Below are 17148 nucleotides of genomic sequence, written 5' to 3'. Positions count from 1 at the left end.
CCACATCAAAAGGCGCCTGTATTTCCCTGTCATCCCTGGCTCGGGAATATCGGCACACGCCTCGTCCGCCATGCTTGGTGTCCGATACCTCCAGGACATAGTGGCCGTTTCCAATCTGTCCCGCACATGTAACAGACATTTGTGATCCATGCAGGCAGGCAGTTTGATCCGATTCCTTTTTTGCGTGATACGTCTCTGATCCTTTTCCGTTCGGATCTGCACTCGCTGTTTTCAGTGAACAGTCATGGGCTGCTCATCGGAAGCCTGGAACGCGCCCTGGCAGTGCTGGATTAATCGTGGTGCTGGATTAGCACATACAGGGCTTGTGTCCAGCTGGGTTCGCGTAGATGTTAATCCAACACAGGAGGTTTTGCTGTGAAGAAAGAGAAGAAAAAAAAAAACGAGAAGCCAATCTGATTTGGTCCCTGTATCCCGTGTAAATGCACAGTTGGTAAAGGCGGAGCTGACAGTGGGAAGATCAGATCGAATCCCGGGTCATTAATCTCAGCTCCGGAGCCGAGCTGTCACAGGCGGGATGGGCTGGGAATTTCGGAGGCCCAGTAAGGCGTGTAGAAGAGATGAAAATAGACTGGGTTTAAACTCCGACATCAGCCCTCCCCCAACCTCTCCCTCACGTGCCATCGGCTCCTCATTTATAGCGGAGACGGTCGTCTCGGAGTGATCCATCCAAGACGGAGTGAGGGGTGGTGGGGGTGGGGGTGGGGAGGGGAGTGTTGGGCGGCGTAGCAAAGAAGAAAATCCATATTTCAGAGTTCTGTCACTGCACTCCATTCATTTCCCATCCAGGCAGAGATCCATAATGGAGTCGCCTCAGCAGCGGAGAGCGATTCCGTGGCATCTGTTCTCCGTGGAATCGGGGATAAGCGCGTGCGACCGCCACTGTCACTGAGCCTCACTTGAGATGTATTAAACCTGAGCTCTGCTCAGCACAGTGCAGGCTCATCAAGAATCACCACATCCGCTTTGCTTTTCTGATGGGAAGATTTGGGATCTTTTTCTCCTTGCAGAAGTATATATATATATATATATATATATATAGTTGTTGTTTTTTTCCTCTTTTTTTGTTGTTGTTGTTTGTTTGTTTGTTTGTTTTTCTATTCATTGAGCCGCATCATAATTTTTCATAAAAGCCTAGCAAGGAAAAACAAACGAAGGCAAAATGTAATGAACATACTGCTGTTGTAATCTAATGGAATTTAAGAACCTTCTTCACATTAATACAATCATATTCACTCATTTGTTCCCTCCAGTGCTACTGTTTTCTCTCTCTCTCTCTCTCTCTCTCTCTCTCTCTCTTCCTCTTCCTCTTGCTCTCTAATATTTGAATTTGCCAGTCACTAAGACATAGACACTATCAATGCTGACAGCACTTTGTGGATCTGAAACACAAAGGACCAAAGACAGTGTGAGTAGGGATCGAGCCAGCTGCCTGCCCCACCTCGGCTTGAGCTGGCCCGCTTTAATGGGAACTTCATACAGATTCAGGATTTAACTTAGAATCGTGTGCTACCAAAAACAACCTGTCAAATAAACAAGATAAGAGTGATGATGGTTGCTATCTGTCTCAGGCCTCTCGGATAATAGGCTGAAAGTGAAATCGCGAGGCAGGCATGAGCGTCGCGATCACAGCGGCGCTGGATGCTTTGAAGCTACTTTATCATTTCCCACGCACCTTGTTTGTTGCTGATTTGCAAGCAGTTACTTTTTACTGCTCTGCCTGACTCGCGGCTACTGCCTCACGCCGTCCGTGGATATTTGTAGCGGAACATTCCCTCTGTCCCCTGGCCTGGACCGTCATTATATCCGTGCACGGCTCATTGCTTGTCGTTGTGCCTGCTGACGAGACGCTGTCTGGCACGTTTGTTCCAGACGTGTTAGATCTACAGAGAGAATCACTGATGCTTATTACAGTCTGCCAGAGGTTTATGGGTTGAATTTGATTAAGAGTGGCACCACTGACAGTCCAGCAAAACAGAATGCATCCCAGTGAGAAAAATGCCTGAACTCACTTTTCTCTCTCTGCCTCCTGCTGTCTGCAAGAGATCTAAAACCCAAATGAAACATCACTGGTTTACTATGGACTGTTTTATAGCTAAATGGGTACAAGAACCACCCCTGATGTTTTGTGATTCAGATTGTTCATGCACAGAGATATCAAACACACTAACAGATAGCGCCCAACCAAGTGGCGTTCGGTCCTCCTTCTGGGGACACCGCACATGATGATGTTTTCTCCGCTGTGAAAGATCTAATTCAGCTCTTCAGCTGACTGTCAGCTTCCTCCACTTTACGCTTACACACGTGGGAAGTTAGCAGATAGAATTCGGCTAACCGGCAAGCTACGGCACGCGTAAGGTCAGGGGAATGGTGCAGAGGAGTGTTTTCCCTCGCACCTCTGGAGAACACAGCGGTAGCCGCGGCCTAAACGAGCCGGATCAGACACCCTCGTCTAGAGTCTCGGGCCGTGATGGAGACTCCTGCAGGAGTATAACGCGACCTGGTAAATGTGGAGGACAGGTGGGTGGTGGTGTCAGACCCTGGGACTCACTGAGCATCTTGCGCAAGACCAGGAGATAATCGAGACAGGAAGCAGCGCCTAGTGGGCCAGGAGATGCCACAGAGCTGCATCAATGGCGGACAGCTACACCTCACGCCTGGTACGTCCCAGCCTAAGGTAGAACGTGGTCTGTTAGTTCTGCATTTGTTCTTCTCGTAGACCACCCCAGTCCACCATCCCCCACCCAAGGTCAACCACAGTGACGGCATGTTGAAAAAAAAAAACATTTTAATTAGAATTTCACAATATAGAATGGAAGCTATGCATTAATTACTACATCAAACAATAACACATAAACCTGAAGTAATCACATTAAATTGTTATTTGTACTTTACAGTGGGGGGTGTGGGGGTGTGGGGTTTTTTGACAGCGGGTTTATTGGGCGTGTAATGTTGGGAGGAGCTCGCTTGCCAGGGTGAAATTAATTTGACATCTTATCCCACAGATCCTGCTTTTGTTATTCTGCCAGGATGATTACACTCGCGCAGCCTTAGTGCTGCTGGGACATTTCCTTGGAGCTGAGGCCAGTTAAGGACCGTTTTCCCGCAGGGACGCCAGCCTGGGTCCTTGTTCTGAATGCCCGTCTCCCCCAAGACCTGCACAAACGTTGCGCCACAAACCGACCATTTATCTGATCCGCGTGAAAGCCGTCCCGGTGCGCGTTCCCAACGCGAGCTCTCGCTAGCCCCATTTTTCCTCTTCGGTCTCCATCCCGCGCTAACGAGAGCAGGAAGCGGGGCATTTGTCGTTAGCACTCAGGTCCAGCAGTTCCGACCTGCCCCTCGCCCCCCGGGCATGGCTCGGCGCCTGTGGCGGAGCGATCACGTCTGCGTTTATTCAATTTTATCGGTATAAAGAGTGTTCATTAAATGGTCACTGCTAACGCGACTTATCCTCCCGGGTGGCCCGCGGGATGAATTTTAAAAAGAGGGAAATCGTGGTCTTTAATGCGTCGGAGACACGGAGCCCATCCCCAGAGGCCATTTAGATGGAAGCGTCGTGTGCATGATGACTGGCCATGCACGCCTCCCACAGCTAGTGCCATTCATCCGACTCCGAGGGAAAGCACACTCTGGGTGCTGCTGAATTATTAAGCAGAAAGTGGCTCCTTCATCTTCACCCTTACGCATGCTTGCTTCTCGCGTGTCTGTCAGAAGTCTGGTAAAGCGTTCGTTTTTCCGAGTATTTTATTATTCTAGGTGAGGACGGTTTTGAGGCACATTTGTGGTTTAGGTGAGCACATCACCGATGCTTCTCGGACCGAGTCGGTAAAGTGTTACAAAGGTTGCATGTGGAAATAATAACGCACAACCATGTGAAACATGGTAAACGCAATACCGCAGTACGCCGGCAAAGGCCGCGTTACGCGCTATGAATGCCTGACAACGCACCTTTGTAAGTCGCTCGGGAGTCTGCAGAGCACGCGGGTCCGGTCGGAGCCTTGTGGAGTCGCGTGTAGGAGTGTGAGGTCTCCGTGAAATCCAGAGCGTCGCACTCAAACAGCGGAAGAAAACCTGCTGAACAGAAAACCTGCTGCTTTACAGAGGGACAGAAATCTTCGTTCCGTGCCAGAGGTTGAAGGGAGAAGAGTTTGTTCCCCCCCCATCTCGAACCCAGAAGGAGTCTGCACGTGATGTTTGTGTTCTCCCGTGGTGCTTGGCAGTCTCTTTGCCTTAAACCTCTCCGCCGAGAACCTTGTCAGAACCGTGACCCTGAACGTGTCTGGAAAACCAGACCAGAGAAAGTAAACAAAGACACACACCTCGACTAAGTAAAATAATCTGCCATTTGAAACAGCCCGTTGCTCCTGGAGTAATGACCGTGGGAGAAGTTAGCAGTTAGTTTTTAATTCTCTTTAAGACGCCTTCCGTGGCGTTTCCGGAGACGCTGACTGGCTCTTGACGGTATTCTGACGTTTCTAATGAACACGGTGAAGGCGTGTCATAACTGGACGTGTGCTAAGACAAACCCAAAGCCAGCTGTGCTGTCAGCTGAAATGCCCATTCGCCATTTATGACTTAAACGTGTGTGAGAGATCCACTTCCACCCCAATAACAATTTTTTAAAATCCTCTTTTGTTGTGGTTTTGTGGTTCAGGCAGTAGTCGTAGTGTGTCACGTGCTGTGAAAGTTTACCGGGTGTTCAGTCGATATTGGCTTGAGATTCTCCGTGTCCTGCTGTTGTGGGAAAATAACCCAAGGAGAACGAAGCCGGAGCTTCTGTTGCTGTCGGCGCTGATGTGTTTCTGTTGCTGTTCTGTAAATGAAAACCCTGGATGGCTCATTTTGCCGGGAAACGTTAAATTGGTTTGCTCAGTGAAACGTGCACCAAAATGCCGCTCACGTGACATACCTCTGGCGTGCAGGTCACTATATCACTTTCAAATGATTTATTTGATTATTTTAAAGGTTCATTTTCACTATGGGCTGTTTCGAACGAAGTGTTAGGGGAAGAAATCTGACTTGTGTATTGCCGAGTGAATACTGTGCTAAAATGAGCGTTTGTGATTAGAGGCGAGTTCCTTTGGAGATGGCACAGATTACGGAAATAGCATCAGAAACGTTTTTTAAAGTGGCTGACACCAGACTGGTTTGTGTATGTTGCATTAGACCAATAGCCACAGTAAATTAACGCAGTCAAAGTCCATTTAAGAGGAAAAGTAAAGTGTGTGTTGTTGTTTTTTTTCTCCCCCAGATCCGATCAGACCAGGATAAGGAGATTGAGATCCGGTACAGCATAACAGGAGCTGGCGCCGACCAACCGCCAAGTGACGTCTACATCATTGACCCCATCACTGGGAAAATGTCTGTCACCAAACCCCTGGACCGGGAGGATCGCGCCTCCTATCACGTGAGCTGCGTCAGCTAAGCAGAGCCACTAGGAGCAGTGTTCTGGATCCAGGTCATGTGGCCCTGCCAGACAGATTTTTGCTCTGACCTAACTACAGATGCACCTTACACAGACCAATAAGAACACAGAATACCTGCTGCCATTGTCAAGACACCACAGCGTACACTGTAACAGTCCAGGTTTACCGAAGAGCTTTGCGTGGCTTTTGCAACACTATCCCAGAAGTTTCCTTGGTGTGTAAACATTCCCACTGACTGGGTTCAGTGTTAAGTGTTTTCTGGAATGTTGGGAAGTAGTGATACTGTGCATTCCTTCCCCCAAGGGGGTTGCAACAAACACTGTACACAGCACAAAAGGCCAACTTGTTCTGGGCTCAGGTGAGGGATCTATTCTGAGGTGTGTGTGTTTGCCTCCATGGTTTCCTCGCGAAGCAGGACGGCGCGTCAGACAACTGCTCCGGCGAAATGGGTTTTTACGTTGTTAGTCAATTAGATGGACGCATTGTGACAGTGTGCGCATGAGACTTGAGAATGTGAGAAGGAAGGAGACAGAGAACGAGGGATACAGAGAGAGAAAGATTATTCATGTTGTCTTGTCAGGGATAATGAGTACGCACCTCAGTCCCTCCTGACTTGACTGAAGAAACAAAGAACATGTGACCCTGCTTAGCACAGCTTACTGTCTGTCTCTCTCTGTCAGACAGCTTGCTTGCTGGCTGTCTGTCTGTCTGTCTGTCTGTCTGTCTGTCTCTCTGTCTGTTTATGTCTTTGAGACAGTTCACTGTCTGTCACTGGCTGTCTCTCTGTTTGTCTCTTTGTCAGAGAGCTTGCTGTCTGTCTCTCTGTCTGTCTGTCCTGCTATCTCTGTGTTACTCTCTCCCTTCTCACGCTCACAAACACACACGTTAAACTTACGACCGCGGACTCTTCAAACACACCCCTGGTGATGCCTGTGGGTATTATTCAAGTTCATCAGTACTGACGCTTCCAGTCTGCAAAAGGCTTTTGGCTGCTGCTCCGGACTGATTGTGTCTAACTCCAGTGTTGGCACCTCGCTCTCTTTCTCTCTTTCGTGCTCACTCTCTCTCTTTCTCTCTCTCTCTCTCTCTCTCTCTCTCTCTCTCTCCCCCTCTCCCTCTCATTCTTTCTACCTCCTTATCTCACTCCTTCTCCCTCCTTCTCTCTCTCTCTCTCTCCCCCTCTCCCTTCCTCTCTCCCTGTCTCTCTCCCTCTATCCTTCTGACTCTCTCTCTCTTTTTCCACTCTCGCTCTTTTTCCAGTCCATAGATAATGGGCTTTTAACTGTCCATATTATGTTCAGTCTACATTATAGCTTATGTGCATGCGTGTGTGTGTGCGCGAGGGAGCGCGTGTGTGTGTGTGTGCGCATACACAGTATCGTGTGTTGCTGAGGAACCTTCTGTGTAGACAGACAGCATCAGCGGGTGGTCCTCTCAGCAGGCACTCAGCTTCCGCAAACCTCAACGCTCCTCACTGTGATTTCCGAGGAGTTCAGCCTTCAGCCATGACACAAGTGCTTGGTGTCAGGTGGTACCTGCAGCTGTGCAGTGGTGTCTGAGTGGGACTCGGGCCAGTCGTGTGGTGCTAGTAGCCTTTAGCACAATACATCCTGAGTAATTGAATGTTTTCATTGAAGAGCTCATGATTGAGCCTCGGTTCTCTGCATCAGTGCAGCAAATTGGCAAAGCAGTATAAAGAATCACACTTCTCACAAACTGAGCGTTGTTTTGAAGTGTCAGTTCTGGGATGTGGATAGGCGTGGGGGTTAGGGGGCGGAGCCGGGTCAGAGGGCGGGGCCGGCGGGGGGGTTTCCAACAGCTGAGTTGTTTTAGCATGGAAGCCCTGCCAATGATCTGACAGTGACGCGTAAGAGAAGTGAACACAAGAGAATGCTCCATCTCTGTTTCTCTCTCTCTCTCTCTCTCTCTCTCTCTCTCTCTCTCTCTCTCTCTCTCTCTCTGCTTGTTCTCTTTCCTACTCTCTTTTCTCTCGTTCAGTTGTTTTCTTCTCCATGTTTCTTTCTCTTTCTCAGTTTCTTTTTTTCGGTCTCACGAGTTCTATCCTGGAAGACATTTTGTTATTCTAGTGATAGCAACTGCAGGTGACTGTGGTCTTTTTGTGTGCATGTGCGTGTGCATATGTGCGTGTGCGTGCGTGCGTCCGTGTTTGTGTGTGTGTTTATTTCCAAAGAAGTTGATGTCCAATCTCTCTCAGCTCTCACGCAGTGGTGGCAACAGCTACATCAGATGGGATTCTCTCTCTCTCTCTCTATCTACCTACCTATCTTTGTGTTGCTCGCTCTCTCTCTCTCTCTCTCTCTCTCTCTCTCTCTCTATCTACCTACCTATCTTTGTGTTGCTCGCTCTCTCTCTCTCTCTCGCTCTCTCTCTCTCTCTCTCTCTATCTACCTACCTACCTATCTTTGTGTTGCTCTCTCTCTCTCTCTCTCTCTCTCTCTCTCTCTCTCTCTCTCTCTCTCTCTCTCTCTCTATCTACCTACCTATCTTTGTGTTGCTCTCTCTCTCTCTCTCTCTCTCTATCTACCTACCTATCTTTGTGTTGCTCTCTCTCTCTCTCTCTCTCTCTCTCTCTCTCTCTCTATCTACCTACCTATCTTTGTGTTGCTCTCTCTCTCTCTCTCTCTCTCTCTCTCTCTCTGTCTGCATTTCTCCCTGTGTTCCAGACCTGCTTTCCTGCATACTAATGATAGCATAATGCCACACATCTCCCCCGTTTCTCACTCTTTGCAGTTTACACACTGGTGTCTACAGATAAAATATGTAGTGCCTCAAACTCACACACACACACACACACACACACACACACACACACACACACACACACACACTTTAATTGTTTGGTTGTCATTGTTAACACACACACACAGCAGTAGTGACTCATCTGAAGAAGACCATGAGTGATGTGTGCGCTGCTGTCCACTGTAAACGCTCTCTTACAGCACAGTCAGGTTGGTTTTGGGAATATTTAAAAAGACTTTAGAAAAGCAACTCATATAAGCCATTTTGTCGCTGTGGGACTTGTCACACTTAGGACTTCAGTTCTGTAATTCGATTTCTGACCCTTAATTCAGTGAAATTCAGTCAGCTTTATTGGTATTGTCATTATTACTGTATTAATAAAGCAACATTAAGATAACAAGTTAACATTTTAGATAATATTTACAATATTAAAGTATATAAGATGTTAATTACAATGAAAATAACGTATTTATCATGAATGAAGTCAAACTTACTCAGAAAATAAAATAAAAAAGAATCCTTTTTTCTGAGTGTTGTGAGTGGTTTAAAGGAGGGGCTCGCTGTTGTAGCATAAGCTGACCTTCACGTAGCCAAAATAGCGCCTCAGTTCTTCACACTGCAGGCGAACACATGAATTGGCGTCTAACACAAACACAGTACTGTCAGGCGGATTCAATATTTGCAGCAAGGATTATAGTTTTAGTGAGTTCCTGTGTGTGATTTGAGTCAGGCATTTCTGGGGGACATCCTGGAAGGTTCACGTTAACATTGTCATTTACACAATGCTTTATTAATGTGTAACAAGTGTTATAAATGTTTAATTACCCATATTTGCACCTCCTTCAGCTGAGAGCACATGCAGTGGACATCAATGGGAATCAAATGGAGCCTCCTATTGACCTGTACATTTACGTCATCGACATGAATGACAACAGACCAGAGTTCAAGAACCAGGTGTATAACGGCTCAGTCCCGGAGGGTTCCAAACCAGGTACGCCGTAAGAAAGAGGAGGAGGAGGGTGGAGGAAGATGAGAATGATAATGATTGTTTAACGGGATGATGGTGGTGATGAAGTGTTAGTATTTTCCTGTCGTATTTTCCACCTGTCGTGTGGTCTGCGGTCATGAGGCTGAGGGTTCGTCGGCAGGTGCGTCCTACCCAAGTGCGTCCTCTGCCTTATCAGCAGAGAAACTGGCCCACTGGAACCCAACACCCCCCCGCCTTCACAGTTCCAGGCCCTCCGTAGAGAAAATGGGATTCATGACCATAGTGACAGAAGGAGACAAAGAAAGAGAGAAAGACAGAGCTAGAGGGAGGGAGAGTGAAAGACAGAGAGGGAGAAAAAAGACAAGAGGTTAGAGAAGGGTAGAGAGAAAGGGAGGATGAGGGAGAAAGAAAGAGATGTTTATTCTCTTCAGCAGGGTGAGGGTGTGCACCATGCGGGCTAGCCTAGCAGTGCGTGCGCACGGCATTCTCTCTCGCCCCCCCACAATGGACCCTACCACCCATCCATGCTGTTCCTTCAGTCTCAGAACACATGGAGCCATAGTGACGGGTGTTTGGCCACAGTGTTCAGCCACAGTGATAGGCGTTTGACCACAGTGATGGGTGTTAAGCCTCAGTGTTCAGACACAGTGGCAGGTATTTAGCCTCAGTGTTCAGCCACAGTAACGGGTATTTAGCCTTAGTGTTCAGCCACTGTGACTGGCTTTGTCCAGGCTTCCTGTTTCCAGCTGTCCAAAGGGGAAGCCATCAAAAAAATGACCGCACCAAAATAATGTTGTATGATATAAAAGTTTTAGCTGTGCTGGACAGTCATGACCTGAGCTTTAAGCGTTCAGCAAAGAGGCTTACACCCAAGGGACAATCATATCAAAGCCTGTCCAAGGTTTTGTTTGTGAAATTCCCACCTGCTGGAGCGATGCAGATTACAGCACACTGTGTGTGTGTGTGTGTGTGTGTGGGAGGGGGACCTTATCATTCTCCACACATGTATCTGTAGTTATCACTTCAGTCCATCAGCAGAATTCAGCTCTAAATGCCACATGTGGGGTTCCTCTCTTCAGAGGCCCCGTGGTGAGGCTCATGCAGGCGGACTAATTGAGTCGCGTCTGTTCTGGACCCCTGCAGAAGCGATGGTCCAATCACTGAATGCTTATGGTAGCTAATCCAGTTTCACTTCTGCATGGTCGTGCTCGTGATTCAGGCTTTGGCACAAATGCAGTGTGACTCAGTTGCTTTTATTTTGCCTGTTTGATCCGGGCGATGCTGTCCACCCGCTACAGGCTACTGGGTCACCGAAGGCTACAGCGGTTTCATCCTGTTTTGTAGCCAAATAGATTCTGTAAATATGGTTCATTTGGGTGGGGGGGGGGGGGGGGTTGTTGTTGTTGTTTTACTTGTTTATTTGTTTTTACTTATATGTAGAACAAAGCAGCATTGCCAAGCTGTTAAACATAAGACCAAATAAACACAAACCAATGACACACTTTTATTAGATAGATTTGCATAATTTAAAAAAAAGATATTTTTGCATAATTAAAAATAAATTAACAAACGTCCCCGTGGCTTTTACATAAAGTCATTAAACGAGTCGTGTTTTAGTGAGGCAGAGTGTGTGCGTACCGGTAGCACTCAAAATGTGTTTATCCTCTAGAGTGTGCGTTGTATGCATTATTATATATTTATTTATATACATATAATAATAATAATGATAGTAATGTACTTGGAGAAGAAAATCAAGCCAAAAGTCGCAAGACCTTACTAGATTGAGCAGCCACTGGTTGTGCCGTATCCTGTTTGCTTTGCTGAGCGAAGACATGGGGGCTCTCACGTGCACTCTCACGTGGACTGTCACGTGCACTCCTCTAAATGGCCCTCGATACATGGAGTTAAAAGTCCAGGCGCACTGCCTGCACTAAGAGAAGAGCCTGAGAAATTCCAGCTGAGTGCACTCACACACCCAATTTGTCCTCTGCAAGTGGAGTGTTGGGGCATTGGGTTGGGGGGGGTGGCTGTTAGCTGCGTGAGAGAAAGCTTTTCCTCGGCCCGACCGGACAGCGGGCTTTGTTAAGTTCTCCGGAGAAGAGGAAAACGGAGGACTGCAGATGGATGAGAGTGAGAGAAACAAAGAAAAAAGGCTGGGAGAAAGTGACAGAGGGTGAAAAAGAGCAGCGGAGAGATAGAGACGCTAAGAAGTTCCCGTCGGCCTAACGGACACGGGGTGAGCGTCGCCCTGCGGCTCCTTCACCCTGGAGGCAATTTGCCTCGTCACGCTCCTCAAAGCACCTCCCCGCCGCTAGGAGGAAAAGCCCTCTGAAGGCCTTAAATGGCGGAAATGTTGGCGTGGCAGGCAGCGGGAGGGGAACAGCTAAATGGTTTTTGCAGCTCATCAAATTCAGCCATTCGACTGTGAAGAGCTGATACAGTTTATCTTCCCAAAACGAAACTGTACATCCGCAATGGAAATGAGGAGTGTGCGCCTTGCGCGGCAGCGTGCACTTGCCGCGCGCCCTGCTGCTCGTGGAGATACCAGACGAGGGAGAAAGGGTCGTAAAGACCACCGGAGGCGGGGCCGAGAGAGAGACCGCGGGAGGGGCGGGGTTGGAGCGGCGAGCTGTTCTCGCAGCGTCGCTCGTACAGAATCCGGCGGTGCCTGTTTGACGGGGGGGGGGGGGGGGGGCATGTCACTCCGAAGGTTTCAGGACTCTCTTCCTGTCTGAGCGCTTGATGCCCCTTAACTCGTTTTCTCAATACTGTGTTAAATCGATCGGACGTGTTTGCAACCGGTTTCTGTGTTAAAAGGATGTGTCCTGCACATCCAGACTGTTTGTTTAACCAGCTCACAACACAAGCCTAATGGTTCTCCATGCATATGAGAGAGAGAGAGCGAAAGAGCGAGAGAGAGAGAGAGATGGGGAGGGAGAGAGAGAGAGAGAGAGAGAGAGAGATGGGGAGGGAGAGAGAGAGAGAGAGAGAGAGAGAGATGGAGAGGGAGAGAGAGAGAGAGAGAGAGAGAGAGAGAGAGAGAGATGGAGATAGGGGGAGGAAGAGAGCAGGAGAGAGAGACAGCTGTCCAACCTGCATGTCCATAATGAAAGGAAGAATGTTGAGCTCCACTGATTTAAGTCGAAAAGCAATTACAGCTCTGAATTAGTTTTGGAATTAAAGAGTCGTCTCGAAGGCTCGGAGGTTAACTGTTTCCTGTGTGTTCATCTTTCTCACTTTTTCCCACTAAGAGCGAATAATCCTGTTAAAGAATGTGACTCATTGAAAATTGAATGTAACATTTGACATGCAATTCAGTTCTCTCTCTCTTTCTCTCTCTCCCTCTGCCCTTTCTCTCTTTCTCCCTCTCTGCCCTCTCTCTCTCTCTCTCTCTCTCTCTCTCTCTCTCCCTCATTTTGGCTTATACAATTTGACAAGTAATCAGGCAGTTCTCTACCCTTTCATTTTCCCGTGTTCTGCCTGTGCTTGTTCAAATATTGATGGTGCCCTATCGGTTGAGGGCATAATTGTTTTTTTTTTTCCACTTTCTGTCTTTTTTCTTGCTCTGTCTTTGGCCTCTCCCTCCTCCTAGTCTTGGTGACAGCTACTGTTCTGAAAATTAATGAAGTTTGAAATAAAGCCTGCGGCTCCAATTATCCCCTCACTGACGTGTTTTCAGTAAAATGCTGCCACTGTCTTCTGGTATCTTGTTTTACCAGAGCCGATGTTTCCTGTGGAAATGCCGTCATTTTTTTCAAAGTTCCAGTCGGGATCTGCCAAAACAGTGTCACAGATGCCATAGTACTCAACGGATTAATCACGCAAGAATTTTATGAGATCTTTATTATGAGCTGGCGAGATTTTGAGGGATTACCGACATAGCAGTTACTGCAGCTCAGGCCTAAACCTGACTTTTCATACCAGCTGGTAAATACACACTCTGACCAATTTGCCAATCTTACCAATCTGCAAAAATGATACAAAACTTCTAGACAGCAAGCAATGCTGCGCTTTTGTTCTTGTTGTGGTCGGGAATGGCATTAACGGAGAGTGACAGAGTGACATTTCACCCGTGTGGGGAAAGTATGACGAGGTCTGTCGCTCCGTGTGGTGTGTGGCACAGTCACGGCTGACCTAACACCTGAGACGAGACGACGAGCTCGTTGAAATTGATAATCATGTTAAAGTCCACAAAGTCCTCCACACACACACACACACACACACACACACACACACACACACATACGAGCGTAATGCTGTGCTTACTATAGCAAAGGACAATAGTAGTTGTATTATTAAACCTAGCAGGAATGCAGTAAGGTGTATTGACTGATGCTCCCTCATCCCCCTACAAAGAAAGTACACAGCAGGCATGTTGTATAGAATGTATTATACCCCCTGGAGCATAGGAGTGTTCTCATATATATACTGCTGTGCTGGAGTGTGTGTCTGTCTGGCTAACTACCTCAGTTTAAGGCTGAATTGGGCAGAATCCAAAAGAACTGATTCAACAGACTACTACTGTAAACAGAGTGGAGAGGGGAGGAGAGGAATGGCCGTGTGTGTGTGTGTGTGTGTGTGTGTGTGTGTGTGTGTGTGTGTGTGTGTGTGTGTGCGTGTGTGCTTAGAGATTAGTCATCTTTGCATTACAAACACACACACAAACACAATGACAAAGAAACAAGAAAAAGGAGGAAATCATCTTGACAGTGATTCACTGCATGTGCGTGTGTGTGTCTTTCCAGGCACGTCGGTGATGCGCGTGACGGCGTTCGATGCTGATGACAGCACCATGCCGAATGGCCTGGTGCACTACCGCATCCTGAACCAGAGCCCGCACACACCCATCCCCAATATGTTCACCATCAACGGCGTGACGGGCGAGATCAGCAGCATTGCAGCGGGTCTCGACCGGGAGGTCAGCACCTCCTCTGCCGCTGTCTCACACTCGCCATCCTCACTGCCAAAGACTTTGTGAATGTGTGCGGCATGTATATATGTGTTGGTGCGTGTGAATGTGTGGGCCAAATCAGTGGTGAGGTCTTGTCTGCTTGTTGTCTTTTTCTTTGGTTTTGTGTCTTAAGGGGTTTGGCCTGAGGCAGAGTCTCACTGTAGCCATGAGACCTGCTTTAATAATGCTGTCTGGAACACACACGTTAGGAGTCAGGTTACACACACGTTAGGGGTCAGCATACTCTGTTAATCTCTCACTCCCCTCTCACACTCCTCTCACTCTCCTCTCACGCCCCTCTCACTCTCCTCTCCTCTCACTCTCCTCTCACTCCCCTCTCACACTCCTCTCACTCCCCTCTCACTCTCCTCTCACTCTCCTCTCACTCTCCTCTCACTTCCCTCTCACTCTGGGTCTCCTCCCTTTCTTTCTGTCTGCATGTCCCTCACACCCACACAGGCGTACACAGTCAGGCGAGGTTTCCCTGAACCTCCCTGCGCTGTGTTAACGTCTCCCTCACACCCACACAGGCGTACACAGTCAGGCGAGGCTTCCCTGAACCTCCCTGCGCTGTGTTAACGTCTCCCTCACACCCACACAGGCGTACACAGTCAGGCGAGGTTTCCCTGAACCTCCCTGCGCTGTGTTAACGTCTCCCTCACACCCACACAGGCGTACACAGTCAGGCGAGGCTTCCCTGAACCTCCCTGCGCTGTGTTAACGTCTCCCTCACACCCACACAGGCGTACACAGTCAGGCGAGGTTTCCCTGAACCTCCCTGCGCTGTGTTAACGTCTCCCTCACACCCACACAGGCGTACACAGTCAGGCGAGGTTTCCCTGAACCTCCCTGCGCTGTGTTAACGTCTCCCTCACACCCACACAGGCGTACACAGTCAGGCGAGGTTTCCCTGAACCTCCCTGCGCTGTGTTAACGTCTCCCTCACACCCACACAGGCGTACACAGTCAGGCGAGGTTTCCCTGAACCTCCCTGCGCTGTGTTAACGTCTCCCTCACACCCACACAGGCGTACACAGTCAGGCGAGGTTTCCCTGAACCTCCCTGCGCTGTGTTAACGTCTCCCTCACACCCACACAGGCGTACACAGTCAGGCGAGGTTTCCCTGAACCTCCCTGCGCTGTGTTAACGTCTCCCTCACACCCACACAGGCGTACACAGTCAGGCGAGGTTTCCCTGAACCTCCCTGCGCTGTGTTAACGTCTCCCTCACACCCACACAGGCGTACACAGTCAGGCGAGGCTTCCCTGAACCTCCCTGCGCTGTGTTAACGTCTCCCTCACACCCACACAGGCGTACACAGTCAGGCGAGGCTTCCCTGAACCTCCCTGCGCTGTGTTAACGTCTCCCTCACACCCACACAGGCGTACACAGTCAGGCGAGGTTTCCCTGAACCTCCCTGCGCTGTGTTAACGTCTCCCTCACACCCACACAGGCGTACACAGTCAGGCGAGGTTTCCCTGAACCTTGCTGTGCTGAGCTAATAAGTGAGGTCATGCAGGGGTCACAGGGAGTCACATAGGAGAACACAACAAGCGCACAGATGAGTCTTCCTGCTTTTCTTCTGTTTCTCCTGCCTTTATGCAGGGGCTGTATCTCTCTCTTTCGCTTTCAATCTCATTCTCTCTCTCTCATTTCTGCTGTGACCACACTGGTCAATATCCACACACTGACCATATCTGAGGGCTATCTTCCAGGTGAGCTCTATCGATTTAATATTAGCAACAGAAAGGCATTAAAGGTGTTATCACTGTGTGCTCTTGCTTGTTTGGTTGACGGAGCAAGTGAGAGCGGATAAGGGCCTGCAGAGTGCTGCTACGGGGGGATCCGGAAATGTCCGTGGTTGTGCTCTACCTGACCGGGCCAAGGGAGGGCTCGAGCGCAGCAGAGAAAGCACGCAAATACGCAGCGTGTGAGGTCTATGGGTTCCAGCTAACAGCAGTGTGTGTGATGTCTGTGGGTTCTAGCTAACAGCAGTGTGTGTGGGGTCTGTGGGTTCTAGTTAACAGCAGTGGCCATTGAGCAGAGTTACTGTAAGCAGGTCTTGGTTGGTGGTTGTTGGTAACCAAAGGTATCTCAATGAAGCAAACAGAGGATGTGATGTCACAACATGCGGCACTAAACAAGACCAACAGGACAGGGTGCATTGAAAACAACAAAAAAAGTTCTGATTTTGACCACGTCGTGCTGCGTTTCCAAACGTTAAGTACAGTTTTTAAGATACTTTTTTAAGATACTTTGGCTCAATTGTAAATTTGTGTGAATGCTAAGCAAACCAGGACTAAAATGTAACAATGTAGCATTTTCTTGTTCGGTCCAGACAAAGCAACCCGAACGGCAAGTGTGAACACACCCTTAGAGGTGAGCAGCAGTATCTAGGACTGAATGTGTGTAATGGAGGTCTAGGTCAGGGTTTCCTGCATACACGAATAATCTGTCCATCCATGTCAGCACAGCAGTATGCTGGGAGTCTACAGTATGTAGGTCTGCTTGCAGCAGCAGGCCGATGCCCTGTGCTTATGATGCAGGCGAAAACACACAGCCATTAATCACTCTCTGCATCCCACCTGTGCGCCAGCCACAAAACTAGGGCGCACCTGCGTTTTTACATCAGGTAATACACACACACTCTCACAAAGGGTTCCAAGTGAATCGCGCACACACACACACACACACACACACACACACACACACACACACACACACACACACACACACACACACACACACACTCACACAGAGGAAGGACTGAAGGATGAAGTCTATGTGCTGCTCTGCTCCAGGCTGGAGCATGGTACCATGACCCTGTGACCCCGTGACCTGCCGCAGTACCGGCTTGGGTCTGGTCGGCCGTGCCTGACGGCTTCACAGGCCGGACCAGTAGAGCTGGCCCTTTGCCCGAGTTCCGTTTAATCAAGAGCTGTGGAAACGTGGACATGCTCGCCGCTTGGCATCCTGTCAGATGGTGTGTTATGGCATGCTGA

General features: G+C 48.8%; 1 protein-coding gene across 2 annotated transcripts in view; it reads left to right on the top strand.

Annotated features, from left to right (window-relative positions):
- The window catches only part of cdh4 (cadherin 4, type 1, R-cadherin (retinal)), a 172688-nt gene that overhangs the window by 119422 nt on the left and 36118 nt on the right, over positions 1–17148 (top strand). For both annotated transcript variants that reach the window (XM_081705702.1, XM_027023334.3), the window contains exons 6-8: positions 5273–5428; positions 9054–9198; positions 13941–14113. In XM_081705702.1, the coding sequence (XP_081561828.1) occupies positions 5273–5428; positions 9054–9198; positions 13941–14113 (474 nt within the window). The remainder of the gene's footprint in view (positions 1–5272; positions 5429–9053; positions 9199–13940; positions 14114–17148) is intronic.

This window comes from Electrophorus electricus, chromosome 22, assembly GCF_041902795.1.
Source record: "Electrophorus electricus isolate QZ-2024a chromosome 22, ASM4190279v1, whole genome shotgun sequence".
In the NCBI taxonomy this organism is placed as follows: Eukaryota; Metazoa; Chordata; class Actinopteri; order Gymnotiformes; family Gymnotidae; genus Electrophorus; species Electrophorus electricus.
This window is presented reverse-complemented; position numbering and strand designations above follow the sequence as displayed.